The sequence below is a fragment of the Malaclemys terrapin genome, chromosome 11 (assembly GCF_027887155.1).
Source record: "Malaclemys terrapin pileata isolate rMalTer1 chromosome 11, rMalTer1.hap1, whole genome shotgun sequence".
NCBI lineage: Eukaryota > Metazoa > Chordata > Testudines > Emydidae > Malaclemys > Malaclemys terrapin.
The window spans coordinates 48,252,631-48,279,342 of record NC_071515.1 but is presented as its reverse complement, the minus strand read 5'-3'; the positions used below and the strand labels follow the sequence as shown (position 1 = coordinate 48,279,342).

Genomic DNA, 26,712 nt, shown 5'->3' with positions numbered 1-26,712 from the left:
GACACAGTAACTAGGGTAGGGTTTTGCAGCGGGGAGGCTGATACCCAAGACTAGGGTAACCTGAGAGCTCTGACCCAGGTGCTCAGTCATCCAGGTTAACTATGCAGTGAAGAAATAGCCACTGTCACCTGAGTTTTACATCTGGGAAATCCCTAGTCTAAGGCTGTTGTGAGCTTGTGCAACAATCTTCCTACTATGTGTAGCTACTCTGAGACATACAGAAATTTCAGTACCTCAACTGACAGACAAAGGAGAGCTAGTGTCTGGATTCAATTTTTACTGCACAGTATCTTTTGCTCTTTCATCCTGAATGGGGTCACGATGTATAAGCAAGCATGCAAGTCATTAGAAACTTTTACCATAACAATTAAAACTTTTTTTTTTTTAAATTAAAAGTTTAAATTTAAACAACAAAAAAAGTTAACATTTCCCTATACAATTTGTAACCTAAACACGGCAGTATTGTGCTGGTGCATTAATGAATAACACTGATCAGTTTATTAGTCATGTGAAATGGAAAAGTAAGTAAATAGCATTATTTAGGAAAAGTGCAGAAATGTTGAAAAATTCAAAAGGAGAAAACCCTTTTCATTTCTTTTAAAGTGCTTTGAAAAATCAAAACCACTTAATCATACAATTATGACTGTGCAGCAATGCAATTCTTTCATAAATTGCAAGACTAACATGATTTTTTTCTATGCCATAATGCTGATATACATGTTGATAATGTGCACACACCTTCTTTACCAGAATTATGTAGGATCATAGTCCTACTATATAACTAGAAATAGAAAAGCTCTATTTAAAGCCTACCCTGGGTAAGGGAAAAATATAGTTCCCAGGTATTAGGCATTTAACTGACAGGAGCACATTGCATGTGTCATTTTCCCTAGTTTAACTGGTTCTTTCCTTTGTTACTATTCATTTCACAATTAGGTTCCAAGCCTTCAAATATTTTTGCACATGCTTAACTTTACTCACTCAAACTGTCCAGCTGAAATAAAATTAATGGTACTATTCACATGCTTAGAGTTGAGCATATGTGTACATTTTTGCAGGACTGGGTCGTTAGTTTTGATAAGAAAGCGTGAGAAGGCACTCGCTCCAGACTATATTATGTTTTTTAATGCTCCATGTTTGAAGGGGTGTTTGCTTTGCATTGTTTTTCAATAGCTGTACATTAGCCAAATGGACTTTCCAGAAAATGAAACTTCTCAGCACACAACACAAAGCCTTCTCTCCCCTCATGAGGAACAGGAAATGAATTTGCCTCTCATCTGATTTTATAGGAGGAGGAGCAAGACTAAAAACATAACGGGACTGTGGCCCTGTCTAGATTTGGAAATAGGTTGTGTTTCAAAACGTTTGCTGGTTGTGGCTAACACTATACTCCCTTAAAGGCTGACCACAGCCGGGTAACAGGTTTTTAACCACGACTGACCATATCTGCTGCAATGGGTGCAAAGTCCTGTTTGAGGTTGGGCTAGTTAACATGTTTTCACTCACACGTTTAAAAACATGGCCTACTTTTCTAGCCCAGATAATATCTATTTTCATGGCAGGCCAAGAGTGTCAGACAGCAGCAACCCCCAGGGGCCTGCAATGCCCAACGCAGCACCCCCCACTCCCGCAATGGGAAATATGCAACCGGCAGGGTGAACTCCTTCCCTCTGCAGACTTACAATGCACAGGGATGGGGGACCGTCCCTCGAGCTCGGGGCCGCATCTACTCCGCAAACCCAGCAGCGTAGGCTGCGCTTCCCCCCGCAGGGGGGGTCACACCCCGCCCGCCCGCCCTGAGAGGGACAGTGGCTGGGCTCGGAGCCCGAGGCCCCGCAGCCTGAGCGAAGGCTGGCGGCTGACAGGCGCGGGAGGGGAGCACCTTACCGGCTGCTCCGGAGGCGGTGGCGAGGAGGCCGAGCAGGCAGAGCAGCGCGGGGAAAGGGGGCTCCATAGCCCCGGCTCACTCCAGTTCGCGCCGGCTCTCGGAAGGCTGCGCCTGCGGGGGGGAGCAGCGCGCCGGCCGGACACCACCCACTGCGGGGGCAGCCCGGGGCCGGGAGCGCGGCCCCCGAAAGCTGCCAAGCCCTGCAGGCTAACGCGCCGCTCCCAACAGGGCTGGCTCCGGCGCGGGGCCCATGCGGCATCTGCTGGGCATGACCGGGGCTAGCCGTCTGGGCGTGCAGGCGAGTCAGGCCGTGCAAACACGCCCAGCCCCAGGTGACTGGGCTGTCCAGGACCAGCTCTGCCTTCAGCAGCGAGGGAGCGAGCGTGCCCTGCCTTCCGAACGGTTCTCTTAGCCACCAGGTACAGTGCACCGCACGTTGCAAATATACTAACCGAAAGAGAAATCTCCCCTCATCCCACTAGGGTAAGATGTGCTCTGTCCTCCACCTTCCCCCCTCGCTTTTAGATGGCTCCTCTAAACTCCTGGCCTCGGCACTTCTGTCAGTTCCTCTCCACGTGGAAACGAGCTTGGAATAGGTTTTGAGTACAAAAGTTTGAAAACTGAATTGAAATAAGATTGCAATCTCAACAGTATTCGATTGTGCTGCGAACATGCCTGTGAACTGCATTGGAAAAGCCTGGCCTAGCTGTCAGTGTTTATCAATTGGCTCTATTCAGTGGTGGTGGTTACTTTTGCGTTATAGTGTTTGCATTTTATTTCCAAAACGAGAAAAAAGGGCAACGCAGGTGTGGGGAGGGAAGCAATAACAGTAGCTACTGACTTCTGTCAGGTGACAGACAGATCTAGAAACTTTGGTAGCCTTGACCCCTGTCATGTGACTGAAGCTGGGTAAAAAAAGATCAGTCTTTTACACACTCCTGTCTCACCTTTTATTACACTGGGTACTGTGCAAACACAGATGATATAGCCCCTCCCGAAGGAATTTAAACTACACTTGACACTAATAATATAGATGTATATAATATTTTGAGGTCCATGACTGAGCTCCCAACTCAAGAACTGCTTGTTCTTGTCCTTTAGCATAAGTTAACATTTATAATATACCCAGTGAACTTTACTCACAAATACTATTACATTAAGATAAAATAACCCCGATCTCAATTCTTGAGCCCTAGTGAAGAAGATCTGCCCTGCATATAATCAGGCTCCACCATTATAGGACCTTTTGTCTCCTTTGCTAACAAAACAAACACACAAATTCTGCAGTCCTTAGGTAAAAGCTCCTACTAGAGTCAATGGGAAATTTATATCAGTATGAACCGCAGAATTTGGCCCAGAAAGATTTAAGAGGTCCTTTTAGGCAGGAGAGAATTCATAGTAAATCTTAAAAAGGCAAAATGGTATGTAAATTTTATAATTGATGTGTCTCATTATACATCAGACTGAAAGTATCTTGAGGCTGGAAGATAGATGACTACACCTGATGGGTACTTCCCCTATTTTCAGGGGAATTCCCTTGGGGGCTGTTACCGCAACTTTAGAGGTTCATTACATGGGCAGAAAGCAGCCTTGGGACACTAGTGAATCAGACCTGCTTAAATTGGCCACATTTCTCTTTAATTATTGCCAGCTCCATGCAGCAGAAGCCTGATAGTCATTAGGAGTCTTCTTGTATTCCACAGCAACATGTTTTCCTCCATTATAAAAAGAATTCAATGCCACCGATTTACCAAAGTTTCTACTAAACCCCCTTAATATTAGTTATTACTTAATTGTAGAAACACCATTGTGCTAGGTGCTGTATAGACATTCAGCTCTGTTAATTTTTCCCCACAGAAACAAACAAAAAAATTAGGCTGACTTTTTATAAATTTTATTCTTTCAAGATTTAAGAGCATGTTTGTATATTATCCTCACTGTACACTTCAATCCAGAAAGTGGGCTGTTCATTTATGATAAGACAGTTGTGCTCACTGAAATAAAAGCTACCCAAGATTCCATTTACTAGTATATTGTAAAAAACATTGGAAGTGTGCCTTACAAAATTATTTACATAATTCACAACAATATACAAACACTTTATAAAAACACTATCCTTTTATTGTATATTCATGTCTCTTGAAATCATAATTTAGTGATCTTGGTAATAACATTAAAAATACACTTTCTATCTGTAAATTCACATCCAGGCAAGCCCATAAGTGCAAACAATCAAAAAACTAGCAAGGCTGAACACAAACGTGTCTAATTTATATTTGTACAAAAATACCTGACCTGTACTTTTGTTAGAAAAGGACAACCATATACAACTTTATTTAATACAGTACAAAACTTCTCTAAATCCACTAATTTAGACCCCATCCAGCAAAACATTTAAGCATTTATGTTAACTTAAAATTATGCACGTTAAAGTGCTTTGCTGAATCATGGCCATGCTGCCTATTGCTTTATTGATAATATTTTTATCACATTAGTTGGAAATTTTTGTCATTAAATACACAGTAGAGGTAAGAACTGTGTTCTCAGGTGTTTGTACAACACTTACCATAGTAAGACCCCACTCTGCTTCGTGCTACTGTAATATAAATGTTTAATAATTATAATAAAATAGAGGATTCACAAGAACCAGCCTGTTGTAAAAGCAATATGTGAACCACAGCAACAAGGTTAAATAGTCTCACATTTTACCTAAACTTTACTCCAAGGTATTGCAGTCAATTTCAATAGTTTTTTGCATAAATTGCTACAAGGACAATTTCTTTCTTACTCTCTTTTCTTAGTTATGGCCAGGTATCAAAAGGACAACGTGCTTAACTTTTTCTCCAATCAGAGATCGAATACAGAACTATTTTCTTTAGTGTGCTTGTCTGGTACCTATTCTTGTATATAGGTACTAAAACCATCTACAAAAATCTTGCTAGAAACATACTGTACTGCCAAGTATCATTTTAAAAGACTGCATATCAGAATAGTGCAAACAAGCACAAAGGGGAGTGTTGTATCAGCAACAAAAAGAGAGAGGCTCAGAGATTTGGCCTGTCTCCCTTAAAAGTATCTCTACTATTTTTTATTTATTTATATATTTATTTCTCAGCATATTTGGCCAAATATACTCCTGATGTAATACCACTGATGTCAATGGAATTACACCAGGAATGAATTTGGTCTTTTGTGTACAGTATGTTTTTTTACTTAAATAGCATATATTCCTTCAAAACAATAAATAGGTCTGATCTGAAAAAGGACAATGTGCATTAAGAAACATTTTTCTTACAATTATTATTCCACTTTCATACAGTGACTTACTATAATGGTTTAATCAAGTAATATATATTTTAAAAAACCCTTCACTCTAGTAGCCTTTTTGGAGTATATAGGAAAGGCAACTGACACAGCACATAAAAAAACAACTTTAACTTGCATGTAAATAGATCAAGAATTTGTAGCATGTTTGCACACAACTTAGTTGTGAAACATTCCCTCCCACTCACTACCTGGGACATATTTTCATCTCATTTCTGAAACTGATTATAGAGGAAATACCTTATTTGTTATTGAGTTGTAAGTTGTATGTTTAATCATACCATAGGTGAGTTAGGATACTATTCAGACCAAATACAGTGTTTATCCTTTTGTATTATGTGAAAAGAACAGCTGTGCTAGATCATTACCTTGTATTTTAAGTCTAAACTTTCCCCCATTACTCCAGAATCCCTGTCACAGCACTCTCTGCTGCCCTGACTTTTCTCCCACTTTACACACCACCCGCTCCAAATAATATATCATTCCAACTATTCTTGAACAAGCAGCATTTGCTTAGGAAGTAGTCAATGAGGCTCCTTAAAATTGGCTGGCAGGACTGTGGTTCATCAACCTTATGGATTTCCTATTACAGAACCAGGAATACTAGCTCTGAAACACTCCTTTAGACCTGCAATGGAGTGCAACAGACTAGGAAATGAACTGTGAGTCTTTCCCATGTGTTAGTGCAGGACATCGTCATTCAGATCTAATTCTATACCAACTTTAAAAACATAGGATGGATTTTGGCAGATTTAAAGGTTATTCTCTAAATACTAGTTTAAAGACTAGTCTTCCTTTTCTACTCCCTCCTCATTCCCAGGAATTGATTTTCAACATGCCTGCTATGGGGTACTTGCATCACCACATATAAGAGCCTATGAAAAGACGACTGAAAATTCTTGCTTAAAAGGGACAGTCTCCTTACAGTGAAAAATACACCATTCATTGAACTGCTTTTAGAAGGTAACATAGTGTTTACATAAGGTTTGAATTTTGCTCATGTTTGTATTTAGCCCTTAATCCCAGTTGTGCTGACACCAGTAGCATCTTCGGAGGTCATGGCTATTCATGTATGAGCCTGCAATAGACTTAGACTTAAATGTTACCTGTTTTTTTAATAGGAATATTTCCTTATTGATAGAATTCCACACTGAAAGAGCATACTCTATGTCATGATTCTAGCTCTGAAGGGCACCTGAACAATAATTCATATGAAAGGAAAGAGTGATGATGGCTTTTTGGTGACCTCTGAGAAAAAAAAAATCAATGTTCAGATATAATTTTTCTCTCTTGCACTCAATGAACCATAATGAGCATACCAAATGTTAAGCTTCTACCTCAGTGAGAACAGAAATTGTCAGTGGTTACAAGCCCCTCTGTATCATATCACTGTTGATAATTAATGAGTTATTACAAAAGTGGTTATTCCAAATATCATTTATCTGGTATTTATCATCATATTTTGTGCTAATTGTTGCAGGAGGACCCAGTGCTAGAAACAGGGCATGTACTGTATCTCAAAATGTATGTCTTTTGACACCAACGGTTTAATCAATAATTGCCTGTAAAAAGCTAGATATTTAATTTTAAGTTTGTTTGGTTTGCGGTTTAAATGTCTATTCCTCACCCGCAACCCCCCAAAAAGCTTTACCAAAAAAAAGATAATGTAGGTAAAGATTTTAGAGGCAATACCCAGATTTAATATGGAATCACAGAGGTATAGAGGCTCAGGGAACTTCTACCTTGTGCAAGATTTACAGCTAAAGCCAAATTCAGTTAACTTCCACTGACTTAAAATTGCACACATGTATTAGAGGGCAGAATTTAGCCACTAGTTAATAATTTTCTTACTCGTTTTTCAGAAGGAACTAATAAAGTGTCAAGTAGCCCATTCCCCATAGTTTCACAGAGTAGAATTTGTAATAAAACAATTAGCAAGAACAGTTTCTCAGTAACCATCTTTGGTAAACATGCTATCAGTCTCATCTTCATTCATCCCTCGTTCATAGCGTACTGCAAAGAAGCCACCCCACTGAAGCCGTTTCTTTTTGTAGAGATACCAAATTAATCCAGCAACCAAAACTAGGATAATTAACAGAGCAAATGTTATAGCCAGTCCAGTATGATTAGTGCCTGTAAAAGAGAAATGAAAATAGTTAATCAGTGTTTTTGACTGAAAAATATTTGTTATACAGCAAAGTTTTATACTAATATGTATAAATTTACTATAAAGTCATTTTATTGAAGTTCAGGAACTCTATTTTAAGTCTTACGGACACACACACAAATATTTTCTACACCATCAATTCAAAAGCTAGTTTCCTATAAGTGCCAAATATTGTAGCGGAGCACAAGCTCCACTATGATTAAGGTTAAGAAGCCCTTTCTGTTTAAAGCTGGACTGTTCTAATTGTGCTACAATCTGTCTGGTTACTTAGATTGCCTTGAAATTTGGTTTGCCTCCTGGAGATTCAGAATAGAGTCAGTGATCTAAATTTGGGACCATTTGCCACAGTGTCCTGGGATACAGTTCCACAGAAAAACAAAACAAAAACAAAAAAACCCACCCCAAACAGCTTTTCTTAAATTAAAGGTGACCTATTCTGGCAATACCTTTTTGCATATACGTGGGAATTGATTGTTGAATTTCACAAGTGTGGTAGTCTATCAGGAGAGTATGTTAAGTGTTTGAGTGCAGGGCAGGTGCATATAGCTCCTTTCCTTTACAGTGAAACGACAGAGTGAGTATGTGTAGTATGGGTGTTTTGGGGGCACTGCTCAAAGAGGCCAGAGTTAAGGTTACATGTGGGTGTACCTTAACTCTGTATTTCCTGGTTTTCTGAAGTCTGAACTTGACATTCTGGAAGGAAGCAAGCTATTGCTGGGCAATATTAACTCTGTATTAACAAAGTTTTCTGCCATTTAATCTAATAGCTAATTTTGAATCACTTTGCTGATATTTCTTATTCTATTAAGAAATTATTTACAATTAAATCAGTGTGGAATTGCACTCAATATAACGGAGGGTACTTTGGGTCCTCTGAAATGAACGTTTTTTGAAAAATAGAAGTAGCAAATTTTGAAGTGGAGACACGCTTTAAAGGCCTCCACTGAAACATAAAAACGGTGACAAAGTTCCGAGCCTATAGTGGTGCGTTCCGGGCTTCCAGGCGGATTTAGTGGCCTCAGAAGCTCGCTAAGGCCCTCAATGTGACCTCCCTTTCTTTCTGTAGTGGCAAAGGTCACAGCTTTATTGAGCTACTTTCATCACAGGCCAGTATGGAAGGTGGGAATGGGGAATACCCCACAGCCTTTGTTGCTCCTCAGAGCTCAGTAGGTGCAATCCTGCCTAGATCTAGGTCTGCTCCCCGTTCAGGGGGTGCTGTGGAGCAAGGGGGTTGGAGGGAACCCAGGCCCACCCTCTATTCTGGGTTCCAGCCCAGGGACCCTAATAGTAGCAGCTGTTGGCAGCTTCCCCTTCACCACTGGTGCTGTTTTGATTCCCTGGGCCACTTCCCCATGGTTTCCTTTTCCTAGCTGTACTCTTACCTTAGGATTCAGCAATGCTTCCTCTCCTCCAGCTCCTTCCACCTAGGTTCTCTTGAGAAAACTAAAAGCTCTCCTTCCAAACACTATGAGTGGGACCTTGATTAGTTCCAGCTGTCTCCATTAGCCTAACAGCCTTAACTGACCCTTTGCCAGTTAATTGGAGTCAGGTGCCTGCATTAGCTTAACCATAGGCGCCGACTCCGTGGGTGCTCCGGGGCTGGAGCACCCACAGGGAAAAATTGGTGGGTGCTCAACACCTACCAGCAGCTCCCCTCCCCACCCCACCCTCCCACCTCCGCTCCGCCTCCTCCCGAGTGCACCGCGTGCCCGCTTTTTCCCCCTAGCTCCCAGCGCTTGCGCCGCGAAAGAGCTGTTTCGCACGGCTGGGAGGGAGGAGGGAAAACGCGGCACACGCAGGGAAGAGGCGGGTCTGGGGTGGGAATTTGGAGAAGGGGTCCAATAGGGGCAGGGAGGGGGCGGAGTTGGGGTGGGGACTTTGGGGAAGGGGTTGGAATAGGGGCGGGGACAGGGTGGAGTCGGGGCAGGGCCGGGGGGGGGGCACGAGCACCCACGGGCGCTGGGGAAAGTTGGCGCCTATAAGCCTAACTACCTTAATTGGTTAATTGGCATCAGGTGTCTTGATTGTCCTGGAGTAGCCTTTGTTTGGCCACCCAGGGAACAAGGACCTGCTCATCCTGAAGCTGATATATTTGCCTTCCACTACTCTTTTATAGCCTTCTGGTCTGAATCCGTCACAAAACCTATTGTCTTTAATGTTGGTTTTCCTCACTGTTTAAATGTACTTTGTGCCTCAGTGCATACTTAATTCTGTCCCTGAGCTTCCTAGAAGCAGGAGGAAACCCATTTCTGAGACAGGATCAGAGAAGATCTTGTAGCTCTTCCTTAACAACATGAACAGGAACATTAGCTTCCCATTGTTCCTCCCTCTCAACTTCCATGGAGGTGTAGGCAAAATCTGAAAGATCCCACTGCTTCCAAGGACCCTTTCTGACCCAAGTAACTGATTTCTATCCTGGAAGGAGTGAAATGTGAAGTAGCAGTATGGGAACTGGATCCTTTCCCCAGCCATCAGACAGGTAAAGTTATACCAGCAAACCTTTAAGAGTAAACAAGACCTTAATCTAGTGTAGTTTGTCTGCTTGCAAGAATGGATAAACTTGCACATGGGACTTCTTACTCATAGCAAGAATTACTTTAGCTCCTCAATGGAAAGAGCGTAGTGCCGCATCCTATACAGAAATAGCTAGCAAAGACGGGTATTTTAGTAAGGGGGAAACTTGCTGCTATGAAGGAAATTTACAGAGATTATTCTATGACATGGACACGCATTGTAGATTTTGCTGAAATCTACGCAGCTGTCATGGTAACACTGCATACACAGATGAAGCCACTAAGATGCTAGTGCTCCAAACTGATCTCTCAGTGACCAGGTAGTGGCACCCTCAACTTTTCCCTGGCATGACACATACATGCACCTGCTGCCCATAGGACCAGCTCCAGTACTAAAATCATGAATGCCTGCCTCTCCATGTGAGGTCCACTGGTGGGGCAGGAAAGAAGGCAAACACTTGTATACTGTAGCCCCCATATTTATTTCTGTTGTAGCTGTTAATAAACTTTGGAAAACACACTTCTGTCCTACAGCAGACTGGATATTAGGGAATGTAGACTGATGGTATACACTTGGTACATGCCAGCAGAAGAATTCTGGAACTAGCAAATTTTGGAATTTTGCAACTAGGAAAAGACTCAAAAACTAACAGCAATTTTTTTTAAAATGCATCAGAAGCAGGAAGCTTGCCAAGCAATCAGTGGGGCCATTGGATGATGGAGGTTCAAAGGAGCATTCAAGGAAGATAAGGTCATTGTGAAGAAGCTAAATGAATTCTTTGCATTGTTCCTCACTGCAGAGGATGTGAGGGAGATTCCCACATCTGAGCCATTCTTTTTGGTAACAAATCTGAGGAACTGTCCCAGACTGAGGTGTAAATAGAGGAGATTTTAGAACTGATTGGTAAATTAAACAGTAATAAGTCACCAGGACCAGATGGTATTCCCCCAAGAGTTCTGAAGGAACTCAAATATGAAATTGCAGAACTATTAAGTGTGGTATATAACCTATCACTTAACTCAGCTTCTGTACCAGATGATTGGAGGATAGTTAATGTGACACCAATTTTTAAAAAAGGCTCCATAGGCTATCCTGGCAATTGCAGGTCAGTAAACCTAACTTCAGTACCAGAGAAACTGGTTAAAACTATAGTAAATAACAGAATTATCAGACACGTAGATGAACTCAATTTTCTGTGGAGGAATCAGCATGGCTTTCTTAAAGGGAAATCACCAATCTATTAGAATTCTCTGAGGTGGTCAACAAACATGTGGACAAGTGTGATCCAGAGGATATAGTCTACTTGGACTTTCAGAAAGCCTTTGACAAGGTCCCTCACCAAAGGGTCTAAAGCAAAGTAAGCAATCATGGGATAAGAGGGAAGGTCCTTTCATGAATCAGTAGCTGGTTAAAAGACAGAAAACAAAGGATAGGAATAAGTGGTCAATTTTCAGAATAAAGAGAGGTAAATAGCGGGATCCCCAAGGGATCTGGACTGGGACCAGTGCTGTTCAACATATTCATAAATGATCTGGAAAAAGGGGGAAATAGTGAGAAGGCAAAATTTGCAGATGATACAAAGTTACTCAGGATAGTTAAGGCCAAAGCCGACTGCAAGGAGTTACAAAAGAATCTCACAAAGCTGGGTGACTGGGCAACAAAATGGCAGACGAAATGTTGATAAATGCAAAGTAATGCACAATGGAAAACATATACATACAAAATGATGGGATCTAAATTGATTGTTATTATTTAAGAAAGAGAATTTGGAGTCATTGTGGATAATGCAGCAGCAGTCAAAAGAGCTAACAAAATGCTAGGAACGGGATAGATAATAAAACAGTGAATATCATAATGCCACTATATAAATCCATGGTATGCCCACACCTTGAATACTGTGTGTAGTTCTGGTCGCCCCATCTCAAAAAAGATATATTAGAATTGGAAAAGATACAGAGAAGGGCAACAAAAATAATTAAGGGTGTGGAACAGCTTCCATATGAGGAGAGATTAAAAAGACTGGGATTGTTCAGCTTGGAGAATGGATGACGAAGGGGTGATATGACAGAGATCTATAAAATCATGAATGGTGTGTAGAAAGTGAATAAGGAAGTATTATTCCTTCAAACAACAGAAGAACCAGGGGTCACCCAATGAAATTAATAGGCAGCAGGTTTAAAACAAACAAAAGGAAGTACTTCTTCATATAACGCACAGTCAACCTGTGGAACTTCTTGTCGGGGATGTTGTGAAGGCCAAGACTATAACTGGGTTAAAAAAAAGAATTAGATAATTTCATGGAGGATAGGTCCATCATTGGCTATTAGTCAAGATGGTCAGGGATGCAGCCCCATGCTCTGGCTGTCCCTAGTCTCTGACTGCCAGAATAGATGATAGGATGGATCACTGGACAGTTGCCCTGTTCTGTTCGTTCCCTTTGAAAGCATTTGGCAGTGGCGACTGTCAGAAGACGAGATACTAGGCTAGATGAACCATTGGTCTGACTCAGTATGGCCATTCTTATGATGAAGGCCTCTAACTATTTATTGAAAGTTACAAAGAGTCCTGTGGCACCTTATAGACTAACAGACGTATTGGAGCATAAGATTTCGTGGGTGAATACTCACTTCATCAGATGCAGTATTCACCCACGAAAGCTTATGCTGCAATACATCTGTTAGTCTATAAGGTGCCACAGGACTCTTTGTCGCTTTTTACGGATCCAGACTAACACGGCTACCCCTTTGATACTTAACTATTTATTAATATCTATCTATGCATTTCTAGTGTGCCCATCAACACGACATTGAACCATGCATAGAAATGTGACAACCAGGTATTGAACATATAAAGATTAAAGTAGAAATTAGCTGCTTTACAAAAACAAAAGCAGCCTAAAAATAAACAGGATAAATGAACCTTGCACCACAGACTGGTCTTACAAAAAAAAACCCCACCTGACTTAAAGCCAACATTGAAATGTAAATTAGTCCAGATTCTTCACAACTATAAAGAAAAGATAGTATCAGCTCTGTAACTCTTTTACAACTATACTGGACACATTATCCTAGCCAGAGAGCACACTGAAGGCCCATGCACCATTTAAGTCCCACTTAAGCCACAGGTCTTCTGGAGTAAATTTCATCTGAGTGATCTGTACACAGACCTTGCCTGACATAAAAATCCTTTAGTGCAACAATTAAAAAATAGTAAATTGTATATGAAACACAAGAAAGACATACCTAGAGGAGCTTTACAAACAACTCTGCCTTTACTATGACTGCAGTCAACTTCAGACCATGTTCCATTTGTGGATAGGATAACACTGCATTTACCATTGACTTTTGAAGTTCCATTTGCCCAGTTGGCATATTTAACTGCTGAACCATCAAGCCAGTTCAAGGATTTAGCTGTAGGGAGAGATCACAAATACTGCTTTGATAAATCACCATAAAAATTTGCAATATTGCAACATAACGTGAAAATCGCAATTTATTTAGTTCATCTCATTTCTAAAAATCAACTGTAGGTACCCATCCAGTGAGCTGGGTGCCTATTACATAAATAACAAACGACAACATAAACTTCCCATAAATATAAATATATCCACCTCAGTGCACCCTTCCTGAGAGAGACAGGCTTTGCAGCATGCCCAGGTTAACAAATCTGGGATCTGGCAGACCAAGAGTTGGGAGCGAAGTAAGTTCAATTACTGAGCAACCTGCATAGAAAATGCCCTGTCAGCACCTCAGTCTCATTTATATTGAAGAAGTTCCAGCTCAAGTGCCTTTGCTCATCCTAAATGTGGCACAGGGAGAGGTGATACCTCAGGTAACCAGGTCTCAAATCATTTAGGGCTTAAAGTCCACCTAGAAACTTATTGGAAGCCAGTGTAGATCATGGTGTACTGGTCTAATGTGCTCCCAATGTGCGACTCCACTTAATAAGAGCACTGCAGTAGATTCATCTTCTAAATAGTCCCCATGTGGGGCGCATTACAGTAATCTAGTCTTGAGGTGATAAAAGCATGGATAATTCTGACAAGGTTCACATTGGAGAGAAAGGTTTATATTTGTCTTGCCAGGCGCAGATGGAAAATACTCTGTCGCAGCTGCTACCTGGTCATCTAGGACTGGCCCAGAATCTAATACCATCTCCAATTTTCACACTGTTTTACAAATGGTAGTTGCATGCCCATATAAGTTCCACTTACTCTTCTGCCTGCTTCCACCAACCCACCATTATCTCAGTCTTGCCTGGATTAAATCACAGCCAACTAGTTCTCATCAAAATCTCAACCTCTTGTACAATGTCCCTTTGTTGATTATCTAATTTTCAATCCAAAGCCACAAAAATAAAAGTGATTCTGTGAAACTCGTAAAATAAATATTTTAGAATAATTTTAAAAAGCCAACAAAAAACACCTCTCCGCATATACCTTTTTTAACCCATGTGTCTTAATCTAGCAGCTAAATGTTTGAATTTAACTCACTGAATATATGAGAAAATAATTCTAAATCACAAATCAAGAAACATTCGGAATTGACACAAACTGAGAAGAGGTAGAAGTTACTATACTATATAAATTAATGCTAACAAATTGCATAGCAACGGCAGTTAATTTTTCAAATTCTAAGTATTTTTATATTATTTTCATTCATTTTTATTTACCATATAAGATATATACACACACATAGTTGGTAGTTACTTCTTACCCCTGAAATTCTGAGACAATCCAAGCCACACTCTTCTGGTGATGAGGTCATTTTGCCTTATGTGATTGCTGACAAATGTATTCTCTTCGGCATCCTTTATAGTCAATAGTGTTGCAGAAGGATCTAAGGGAAGAGTTTAATAGTCAGTACAGAAAGAAATTTTAGAGGTTTCGCTCATAGTCTTTTTAAATTAAATGGATTTTCTAAAAATTCAAAAGGGATCATTTAAGGCACAGAAATGAGAGAGAACATTTGCTAATTTGGACTCCTAAAATGTTGTGATATGTAATCTGCAGAGGAAAAAACACAGACTAGGAGAACAATGCAATGTCATGAGCAGCCTCAGATCAAAGTTAACTTCTTGTTTTATCATCTGGGCAGGTGATGCAAAATAAAATAAAGACAATTCTCCTGCAAGTCTGGAAAGATATCAAACGATACTTTATGGAAACAGAAGCATTGATCCTGTCAGGTGCTAAGCATCTTTTGTAAACCCCCTTGATTCCTATTAACCTAAATAGAGGCTCAGCACCTTGTAGGATCAAGCCATTTTTCTGTATCTAAATAACAAATCATATATTGATATATAATGTCACTGCACTTAAGGTGTAATGGCAAGTAGGGGGTGCACTGGGGGCAGGGGGTAGAGGTGGGGGGAGGCGTGCTTCAATGCACCAGATCCTGGCATAAAGGACTTTCTGTCAACAGTGTAAGTTAAAGAAGGACTGCTCTTGCTCTAACCCACGCTGGGTCCAAGTGGCCCTGAATTGGGTGTCACACCTGGTAATGGGAATACCTGCTTCTTTTATTTCAGTTTATCTTACACAGTTTAATTAACCTTAAATAGTAAAAAAAATTACACAGCTAAAATTATGACAATTCAAACATCCTAAAATTGTGAAGGGAGCAAAGGATTCTGTACAGGAGGAATTACATGCTGCTTATATTATCTGTCACAAAACAATCCCCAGTATTTACTAAAGAAAAGAAAAAAAGCTCTTCTTTTAGCACAAAAATTGGCCTTTCAGTTTCTGTGTGCGTCATTAAGTTTAAAGTGTGAAATGTCTATTTTCAAATCCTTGGTGGGATTTCTCTGCATTCATCCTATGCCCAGGGCTATAATAAGAATGACTTTGTAACAATACAGGCTTTAATTTGTATAAAGTGGTTTGGGTAAAATAAAAAGGTTTTCCCTTGGAAATCAGCCTTGATCTTCTGAATCCTTCTTTATCAATGGTTATGTATGAGGTATCACTTTATTTATGTACTTTCATGTTCCAGATAAGTAATTAGAACATTGCACAACTTTACCAAAAATATTAATCAAATGCTCCAAAAATCATTAGATAAAACCAGCCATTAGACATATTCCCAAATCGAAGAAACATAAAACTGAAGTTTTGCCAGTGTGTTTTTTCTAATCCTCCCTTAATGACGAGCTATTTACAAGATATAACACATTATAAATAAAACCAAACATACCCAGCTTCTGGCAGACTCTTTTAGCCTCTTCTGCAGTATATACTGAAAAATTGTATAATGCCATGTCAAATGCATAGCAATGATCTTTATACTGCAACCACTGCGATGTTCTAGTACCCTGTGGACACCTGGAGGAGCCTTTGGTTTGCTGTGGCTGTAGTCGTCTCTCTGTAAAAATATAAAAACTTTGTATTATGCAAATTAAAAGAGGCTCTGCAGAGTCAAATCACTCTGGGGTAGGGATGCTATATACAAAAATACACACACATGCTGAAAATGGTCTGACTAACCGACAAAATTAATTTATATCCCATTTAGCTTGCTTCTTGAAATATAGTAGATTCATTCATTATCAGCCAATGATTACAGGAAAAGTTCCAGATATTCTGGGACTTTGATCTTCCTATTAGTGGGGGACCGCTCATTCTTACTGGATTTCAAGCATTCAAATGGCCTTGAAATATGGTATGCTCATTCGTTGTGAACCTCTGATTTAAGAGCTGACATTTATGCCATAGGTCACAAAGAGGTAATCAGTCTAACAATTTATAAAAATTATATTAATTTATATGTATATTAAATTAATTATATTAATTTCTTCCATGAAACATTGGGTCATGTTGAAAGTGATCCCTCTAATTTGAAGAAACTATGGTAATCTGAGGTCACCAGTTTTATTTACCAGATTTTGCCAAGGTAATTGTCTAAAATGAGGGAGTATGAAACAGATACAGATGGTGACAGTCTCATGTTCCCACTACTCAAACTAAGATTCATAAATTAATATGGTAATTTTCATAGCACCTTCCACACAAGGATCTCAAAGTGCTTTATTGCTTTATAAAGGGAGGATATATATTTCCCATTTTATAAGTGGAAAACTAAGGCACAGAAAGGTTGTGATTTGCCCAAGCCCCAAAGCTAAACTTGGCATAGTTGAGAATAAAACTCAGGAGTACTGACTGCGAGTCTCCTGTTCTAACTACTACTCAACACTGCCTTCCAAAAGCCTTTCAGTAATGTGTTAGTCAACGTACACCCTGCTCAGCTCAGTTTAAAGTTTCACTCCATTGATGGGCATGGGAAAGAAATGTCCTGAGCAGTTATCAAAATCTTAAAACAGAAATCCAGTGACAGCACATGACTTTGACAGAGTTAGTATTTCATGGAAGCTGAGCCAACAAAACTCTACAGTGAAAACATTTTTGGCATAAAGAAACCCTCTCACATTAGGCTGTTTAACAAGCAGTATCTATTTTTAATGCCTGTTTAGGTATCTGGCCACCACTGTTATCAAATACCAAAGTGCCACAAAGCTTACAAGATATACTGACGAGTACTTTGCCACTCCTTCTAAACAATCAGTCTTAAAGAACAAAATGTCTGGTTTAGTCTAAATCACATTTCTTTCAGTCTTCATTTTCTGTTCATAATACAGCATGTAAAATAGAGTATGTGTTAAATTACAGGAAAAAAGGAAATCAGGCTTACTGTCTGAAGAAGTATAGCAAATGGCACCATCAACAGCATCTGTGCACCTTTCACGTTTCCAAAATCCTTTAGTATCCAGAAAAACGCAGTTCCCAATAGATGTAGAGTTTTCTAGTTCCCAGGGACGGTAGTCAAATTCACTTCCATCAGACCATTCTAAATTAGATTCACTTCCCTGATTAAAGAATAATAATTTTTATACCACTGCATTCAGGCCTTAATTAATCAAATATAAACACAGATAACGTACAAAGAGTGATGCACTGAAGAGTCAAAAACCCATTTCCTTCAAGTCAGTACTGAACCAATGCCCAACATGGTTAGCAGGTTCTGTCTTCCAGGTAATACTTAAAACTAAGGCCCTGGCCACCTGTGATCATTGAGGAGTCTGTGGTTCTCTAAGAGTACGGTTGTGGCCAGGCCAAATCCCAACCTGGAAACATTATGCCTCCCCAATTTTCCCAGATTGTTTCAATTACATAAGGCATTCTTCACTTTCTGTCCTAACAAATCTATTACTTTGTCATGTTGTGAGCTGTTAAACCACAGGGATGGGAGCAGTATGTAAAGTTTATCAGTTTTTGATGAAAGCTACTAAGCTAGATTCACTTGGAAGTGTAGCTGGTGGAAACCATGGCAGTGGAATGTCTGCCATGGGAGGTGAAGGGATTAGTGCAGCCCAAAAGATGGGTAGAGTGGTGGACAGATGCACTGAATTGATGTTTCCCCTGAGCACTACACCTCTATCTCGATATAACGCTGTCCTCAGGAGCCAAAAAATCTTACCGCGTTAGAGGTGAAACCGCGTTGTATCAAACTTGCTTTGATCCACCGGAGTGCGCAGTCCCGCCCCCCCCGGAGCACTGCTTTACCGCGTTATATCTGAATTCGTGTTATATCGCGTCGCGTTATATCGGGGTAGAGGTGTATTTGCTGGTGGGCCCCAAAGGGAGCTTAAAGCTACCCTCCCCTTTGAAAACCCTGAGGAAGGATGGTGGTATAATGGGCAAGGTGGAGCAGAGAGGCTGCACGCTGCACTTCCCTACGCTAGTGGGGTGAATTTGGCCCATCATGTAAGTATGAAATCAGACACTCATTCTAAAATACATTTCTAATCCCTAATAGCTAAGTGTAATAACATAACATATATTATTAGTGGTTGGGGAAAAAGAAAGCTAATAATCTTCTAGCATGAAAGTCAAGCCTCTAAAAGAGCCTGGAAAGATCACAAAGATTTTGGAAATCAACTGCAGAAAATTACTGCAGAAAAAGAAACGATGGTCATGACAGTAGAAACTTACATCAAGGCTTGATAGCCCAAGCCACAGTGGATATCCATCACGCCTTACAATATCTTCCAAAAACACCTGATGGGATTCACTGTGTATGCTGACTAAATCACTTCCATTCTGTTTGCATTCTCTTAATGCTTCATACCAGGTTATTTTTTTCTGAAGGATTCTGTATGTACTATTTCCATGTAGTATATACTCAGGCAATGGAGGCTTGTTCTCTCTGGGCCCTATTTCAAGATTAAGATCATAGTTAATTCTATACACTTCATTCATGTTATTAGAAATATGTGGAAGATATTAAAATCCATCAGTCTATAACAACTCATTCAAGCACTGAAGTGTTCAATATAAATTACTTACGGGATACACAATATCTTTTTTTATATTAAATGATGGGAGAAAGATGGAGGCACACAGCCAACATCCATCCTGAGCAGAGTACTAGAATACTGACAGACAACTTCATCCTGCAGATTGAAATCCATGACAGTTTTGCCAATGAGTTCAATGGGAGCAGATGCAGGGTCTTCATTGGGAGTCCTGTTCATGGAGGGCTTGCAGGACTAGGCCTTAAAATTAACTTTACCTCCCCAGCCCCCAAAACTTTGGGTGTAATTGTTTCTGGATATTACTTACCCATTTCAATTTTACAAGCAAGAATACTGTGTTGATTAAATTGAAGAGCTTGCCAACTTTGCGTATGGTTGTAAATATCCCAAAACCCATCACGGTTCACTCCAGCAAAAAACTGATTCTTCTTTACGTTAGGTCTTCCCTGTTTCCAGTTATTGTAAGACACATAAGTTTCATCATACCATTTTAGGGAATTATCTGTGGAAAATATGAAAAAGTTTCTATATTTAGGCTTGAGCAAAGCACTGATTTTTTAAGAAACGTGAAATTCATCTACAACTGAAGATGGTGTGCTCCTGACCAGTATTAATAAACACTCACTTTAGATCAGAAAGCCTGTTATTAACTGTTTTTTGAAGTTTGCTAGAGTTTCCTCTAAGCCCTCACCAAAATTCTAGGTGTCACGAGAAAATGTTCTTTGGAGATTGCCCAAATTAGAATTGTGAAAATTCAGATTACAAAAAACAAACCAAACAAACAACAGGTGCCTTGCAAGTAACCCAGTACTATTTTCTGAAGAAGAGTCGTCTGGTGGATAATAGCTATAACTAGGAATCAGGAATTCCTGAATTCTATCCTGGCTATGATGCACACTCTCTCGGTAGCTTAATGTGACTAATGTCTCTGCCTTGTTTTCACATTTTGTAAAATGGAGATTGCCATGACCCTGTGTGTTCTGCAATTCCTTAGTCATGCAATTTGCCAGAAAATCCATTTCTGAAATAAGGTGCTCTGGAATCTAAGATTTCTTCTTTTTTTTTAAATAATGTTTCCTGTCCATGAAGATTACTTTTAAAACAAGAACTGAGTGTAATTGATGCAGTGTTGTATTTCTGAGTCTGCAGACAGTCTGAAATAGTAGCTCCGAGAAGTGAGAACTACCCCATTCATCACAATGAGTTCAGTATTTGAAACCTAAAAATGAAAATTTAAGGGTCTAATACTAACATCAGATCTTTGCATCTGTATGGAACCGCTTAAGTTCCAATCCTGCTAACTACTCTACAGTTTACTGTTTAAATTGAAACGTCCAGTTCATGCACTTGCCCCACAATCCAAAACTACCTCCTGCTCCACCTTTCTAAGGGCTCCAGATTGCAACAGAATTCAGACACTCTGCTTCAGAATCTACATTCAGAATGAAGCAGAATACAGGGACTCTTGGGGATCATGAAAAAATTACTGATCTACATCACTGAGATGTTATTCATTCATCTTTGTAAAGTGCTTTGAAGATGAAAAGCACTATTATTCTAACAGAAAAATTGCAGAAGACTTACTGCACATAATAGAGAATGCAGGGTTGGTCACAAGCTGCAGCTGTAGGAGCTTTAGTAGTTTGCTACTCAGTCTGGGCTTGAAATTCCAAAGTAGTGAGCACCCAAACTGTCACTAACTTCAATGGGAGTTTTGGGTGCTCAGTATCTCTGTAAATCAGGCCTATGTATATTACTAAAAATGTCACCACATATCATTGTGCTCTTTTTAAATCCTGCCTTTTGGTAAAATCAATAACCTGGATTAAGCAAACTGTGTAGGATCTAAATATCACTAGAACAGACAAAAGATGTCCAATTATTTCCCTTTAAAAATATAAATGAAAATATAAGGCAATTGTAAGCATTAGTACATATTTATTTTTATGGTATCTTGGATTGCTCTACCATATGTAGTATGTAAGAAATGTATCAGTTTAATGATAGGAAGTTAACAAATTTTATTAAGAACAAAATCTTACCGCTGTCATCATAAATTACACCCAACCATACCCATGTAGCTAGGCCACTGAAAGAATGTAGCTGCTCAACAACAAAGTTATTTTCTTCCTCATCTCTAATATTCAAGACAAATGCATCTGGATCTGTTGAAACAATTTTTAAAATAATAATTAGTTTATTACAAGTTTATCTATCATCTACAAAACAAATTAAATTTTGATCGCCAATGTTTAATCATTACTACACACACACACCCAATCATTCTAAAAGGACAGACAACACGTCAGCCAACAAAAATATTAGGAAAAATTACTATTTTTCAAAAGGCCATGTCAACACTACCTGCTCTGTGAGTATTTTGTCGATAAGTGGAGGATTTCAGCTTCTAGCACTGTCAGCTATACTTTTCGGGAGCACTTCATACACTTAAAAACAAGTATGTTTTGGATATATCTATCCATTAAGGAAAACCCATCGCTGGCCAATGCCAGCTGATTCGGGCTTGTGGGGCTTAGACTATGAGGCTGTTTCATTGCTGTGCAGACTTTGGGGCTTGGGCTGGGCCATGCTCTAGGACTTTGTGGAAAGGGAGAGTCCCAGAACTCAGGCTCCAGCCCAAGCCTGGAAGTCTACACAGCAATGGAACAGCCCCACAGCCCGAGCCCGGCGAGCCTCAGTCAGCTGGCGTGGGCCAGCCACAGGCTTTTCTTTGCTGTGTAGGATACCCTTTATGCATTAAAAATTGACCCTCCGAATTTAAAAAACGGACAACTATATTTGCTAGCTTTCAAACTCCGCCTATGCTTCACCTCTCTAGTTTTTCCGTTTCTGTACAGCAGCTTAAAAGACACTGTCAATTTGAAATCTAGTAGTTAAAAGAAGTACTTACTTATTTTCTTGCATAAGTGGTGGGCTTCTTGTGATTTCATTTCTTGCCATCTATCTTTTGTTATCATGAAAGTGTAACAACTATTTTGAAATGATATCCATGGTGTATTTTTAAACTTATGAGGACATTTAATATGTTCAACAACTTGTTCTTTTTCAGTCTCATCTGGAAAAAAAAAAGAAGACTCTCTTAGGTCATGCACAATTTTAAAATAAGACAGCTCATTCCTCACAACAAATTCCTGTGTAATATGAAAATCTGTTACAAAACATAAATTTAGTAGCATAATCTGACAGCATAATATGTAATATTGTTCCCACTCTTCTCAGAACAGTGATATTTCCATAAACTTAAAGATGGTAAGAAGCAATGATTTTATGAAATGGGATATGCAAATACTTTAAAAAGGCTTTTCACAGGAAGCTTTTTAGGTTAAGTAGTTTTAGGAACAAATGCATATAATAAAACCAGAACAAATATTATCCAGTAACTTAGCTTTTGCAATGATTCTTGTGTAAGCACAGACTACCTTTTAGATTTGTACATAGCAATCCTGAAAAGGTAAAACATTCCAATCTTGGGGCACCATGTAATTCCCATTGAAGTCCCCAACTAAAACCTCTCCAGCACATCATCAAGGATCTACAACCTATCCTGAAGGACGATCCCTCACTCCCACAGACCTTGGGAGACAGGCCAGCCCTCACTTACAGACAGCCCCACAACCTGAAGCAAATAATCACCAGCAACTACACACCACACAACAAAAACACTAACCCAGGAACCTATCCCTGCAACAAACCCCGTTGCCAACTCTGTCCACATATCTATTCAAGGGACACCATCATAGGACCTAACCACATCAGCCACACCATCAGGGGCTCATTCACCTGCACATCTACCAATGTGATATGTGCCATCATGTGCCAGCAATGCCCCTCTGCCGTGTACATTGGCCAAACTGGACAGTCTCTTTGCAAAAGAATAAATGGACACAAATCAGATGTCAAGAATTATAGCATTCAAAAACCAGTCGGAGAACACTTCAACCTCCCTGGACACTCAATAACAGACTTAAAAGTAGCAATTCTTCAACAAAAAAACTTCAAAAACAGACTCCAATGAGAAACTGCAGAACTGGAATTAATTTGCAAACCGGACACCATCAAATTAGGCCTGAATAAAGACTGGGAGTGGATGGGTCAACTAAAAGAACTAAAAAAACTAATTTCCCCATGCTAATTTGCCCCTACTGTTACTCACGCCTTCTTGTTAACTGTTTGAAATGAGCCACCCTGATTACCACTACAAAAGTGATTTTCATCCTGTTGATAATAGCCCACTTTAATTAATTTGTCTCAACCCCCCACTTGGTAAGGCAACTCCCACCTTTTCATGTTCTGTTATATATATCTTCCTACTGTATTTTCCACTCCATGCATCTGATGAAGTGGGTTTTAGCCCACAAAAGCTTATGCTCAAATAAATTTGTTAGTCTATAAGGTGCCACAAGTACTCCTTGTTGTTTCCATAAAAGTTAATGAGACTACTCCTCTAGTAGTTCAGACTGCAAGAATCAACTTAATTATACCATAATCACAAGGAATTTTTGGTTGCAATTTTGTATTTAAAGCAATAGCCCATATCATGCCCTTTCACAGAAAAACCTACAAGAATGGTGTCTCCTGGGGAAGAAATTTTTGTGAAGATCTCCTCAGAGGGATCCCCTCACATCATCCTTTTCTTTTCTGTTTTTTTTTTGTTTGGTTTTTGAGGGGATGGAATTGTCGTCCTCCCCCCACTGTCCTGGGCCAAACCTACAAGATCCCAAGGGACCTCTCCCTAGGGTGCATTATTCTATTTGGAACAATTTCTGTGGAGTTGGCAAAGGCTCAATTTGTACCTCCCGACTTGATCTCCACCTGCTACTCCTTCCTACCCAGTCACCAATCTCCCCCCGCAGCATGGACTCCAGACTGTATGAAGAGGCCTCCACAGGTCCCAGATGGTGCAAGGGAGATGGCTAAATCCTCCTTCCACGTGGAGGTGAGGGAGATCCATGTGCAGAGGGTGTACTCAGTGGGCAGATCTGGAGGGCACAATCTGGGTCAACACAGCAACCCTGAATGTTACTAAATAATTACACAGTGCTTGGGTAACTTGCTCAGGTGTGTACATGGCCCATTTCCAAGGCAGCAGCGGGTTTTTTGGTACACAAACAACTAAACAAGCCTGTTCTAGAAAGTAGTCTATGTTTAGTGTATATAAATGGAACATTTTTATTTTAAAATAATTATAAAACATCTTTGTTACTGAGTTTTACTATGTATATTACTTATGAAAGATTTTTTTTAAAAATAATGAGAATGTATTTTCTCAGAATACATACTTCTTGGTAAGTAGCAAATAGCACCTGGATTTTCAGAGGAACATGCAGAAGTTTTCCAGAATCCATCAATATCCAAAAACACACATTCTTCACTTGTTTCTTCGTCTTCTTCAGACCAGCGGCTAAAATCAATGCGCTTTCCATCTGCCCAGCCATAATGTTTTCCATCCTAGCATCATACCAATAAAAGATGAGCGCTTACACACTTAAAAAAAAGTCTAGGTACATCAAATGACATGATACTATATTTCTACTGGGTGAAATCCTATGTTCAGCAAGAGTTGCATGTGCTCAGCAGCTCTTAGGATTTGGTCTCGTTAAAATAATAAATGGAGTCTGTCACATTCAGTTTTGCTGCTGAAAAAAACTACATTGACTATTGTGAATGGCAAATGATAACACTTAGATGTTAGAAAGACAAGGTGGGTTGGATGATATATTTTATTGGACCAACTTCTGTTGGTGAGAGAGACAAGCTTTCAACCTTACACAGAGGTTACATGAAGAACTACTCTGTAAGCTTGAAAGTTTGTCCCTCTCACCAACAGAAGTTGGTCCAATAAAAAATATTACCACACCCACCTCGTCTCTCTAATATCCTGGGATCAACACGGCTACAACAACAGTGCAGTACTTAGATGTCTAACTATTATGCTTGATTTGTAGGCAAAGCCAGGTAGTTTGATTTCTAAATGGTATCATTTGAACCTGCAATTAATTGTGGGCAAAATTATTTGTGCATGGAAATTGGAAGCAATTTCTAAGAGTCAGTCCTGTTGTTTCCCCATGTTAGATCAAATGTAATGTATTAATGTTTAATATTAAGTACTTTTAGAATTTATAATTAGACATATTCCTGCCCTGAAGATGACAACAATAATTAATAATAATAATAAAATAAAATATAATAATAATTAATCGTATTAAAACACAAGAAAAGTAAGTGGATCTATGCTTTAGGAAAGTTATATTTAAAAGTTTTCTTCTGTATTTAAGATCACTCTTATATTAGGGATTGATATTGTGCTAATCTTTTTTTTTTTTAGCTCAATATATTTTCCTGGTATGTTCAGTACTAGAACTGCAGGCTCTCCTGGCACTGTCTCACTGCCTACAGGCATGAGCTGCTGCGTAGGCAGTACCCCTCTATATGTTTCAGAGCTTTAGTGCCATATGCAACAGGATGAGGCATTTGATCCCCACTTAAAGGTCACCTACAAAGGGAGGAGAGGTTGTCTTCTTTTTTGCTTCTTTGTGAAGTACAGATAAGACATGAAAAGTTTGTTTTCTTTAAAAGTTCCCTGTATGTTTTATACATTAAAAATACCAGGGTTTTCTTCCCTGTTGTTCCTGGAAAACTCTATGGACAGCTGCAGAAGTAGGAGAATTATGATGTCATAGATACATGACCATGAGAACAATTTTTATTCAGGCTATTTAAAACTTTGTTTTTTGCTTGGTTTTGGTAATACTTATTTAACTCAAACATCCATAAATGGTGAGAAGAAAAGATGTTTGTTAAAGATTCAACACCCACTCACACACCCATGCCCCAAACTCTTTAATTAACAGATGAGAAAGCTCCCAATCCACATTGGGAATTTCCAAAAAGTCCTCCAACAAACACAGAAGAAAGAACTCTTGACACTATTGATATTTTTAAGGTAAAAAAGCATATTTTTTAAAAAAATAGCCTTTCACGACTTTTCTCCATTATTAAGAAGCAATAAAGCATACAAACCCTACCTGAAAAAATCCATTCCAAGTTCTAAGACAAGATTTTACAATATATTTCAAACAATTTTTAGCAGTTGCTTTTGGATTTCATTTGCTATCTTTCAGATTTTCTCTTTTTAAAACATTTTGGTTGGCCTTCCTTGACCCTGCCCCAGAATTTCAAATGACAGCAGCAATTATAGAACCACTGACAACAGAGGAACAAAGATGATGCAATGATATAGTTTGCTGCTACTATAAAACATTTTCCTCCATCTTAAAACCTGAGGGACATAGTCTCCTCTCAATCAGTCCATCAACCAGAGTTCCATACTTGAATGTGCACTTCAGAGAACTGAAAATCTAGTATATAACCCTGAGCATCAGGACTGGTTGACCTCCCAGTAGACCTCTAGCTTCAAGATGGTTCTCTGCAACTGAAAATAGATGCGACTTGAAACATCTATTTAAAAATAACCCAGTAATTTTGA

General features: G+C 39.4%; 2 protein-coding genes and 1 long non-coding RNA gene across 4 annotated transcripts in view; 1 reads left to right on the top strand and 2 right to left on the bottom strand.

Moving 5' to 3' along the window:
- The window catches only part of CD302 (CD302 molecule), a 36,067-nt gene extending 33,796 nt beyond the window's left edge, over nucleotides 1-2,271 (bottom strand). Inside the window, exon 1 of one of the 2 annotated variants that reach the window (XM_054044687.1) lies at nucleotides 1,888-2,271. In XM_054044687.1, the coding sequence (XP_053900662.1) occupies nucleotides 1,888-2,147 (260 nt within the window). In that variant the 5' untranslated portion in view covers nucleotides 2,148-2,271. The remainder of the gene's footprint in view (nucleotides 1-1,887) is intronic. The other variant, XM_054044688.1, reaches the window with a different exon arrangement.
- Nucleotides 2,222-26,712, top strand: part of LOC128845736 (uncharacterized) — a 69,343-nt gene continuing 44,852 nt past the window's right edge. The window contains exon 1 of the long non-coding RNA XR_008446713.1: nucleotides 2,222-2,307. This is a non-coding gene — a long non-coding RNA (uncharacterized LOC128845736). The remainder of the gene's footprint in view (nucleotides 2,308-26,712) is intronic.
- Nucleotides 3,767-26,712, bottom strand: part of LY75 (lymphocyte antigen 75) — a 74,376-nt gene continuing 51,430 nt past the window's right edge. Inside the window, exons 26-35 of the mRNA XM_054044678.1 lie at nucleotides 24,506-24,674; nucleotides 22,117-22,281; nucleotides 21,248-21,370; nucleotides 19,513-19,707; nucleotides 18,883-19,103; nucleotides 17,582-17,756; nucleotides 16,091-16,258; nucleotides 14,609-14,731; nucleotides 13,136-13,303; nucleotides 3,767-7,345 (exon numbers count right to left, since the gene is read on the bottom strand). Coding sequence (XP_053900653.1) covers nucleotides 7,161-7,345; nucleotides 13,136-13,303; nucleotides 14,609-14,731; nucleotides 16,091-16,258; nucleotides 17,582-17,756; nucleotides 18,883-19,103; nucleotides 19,513-19,707; nucleotides 21,248-21,370; nucleotides 22,117-22,281; nucleotides 24,506-24,674 — 1,692 coding nt within the window. The 3' untranslated portion in view covers nucleotides 3,767-7,160. The remainder of the gene's footprint in view (nucleotides 7,346-13,135; nucleotides 13,304-14,608; nucleotides 14,732-16,090; nucleotides 16,259-17,581; nucleotides 17,757-18,882; nucleotides 19,104-19,512; nucleotides 19,708-21,247; nucleotides 21,371-22,116; nucleotides 22,282-24,505; nucleotides 24,675-26,712) is intronic.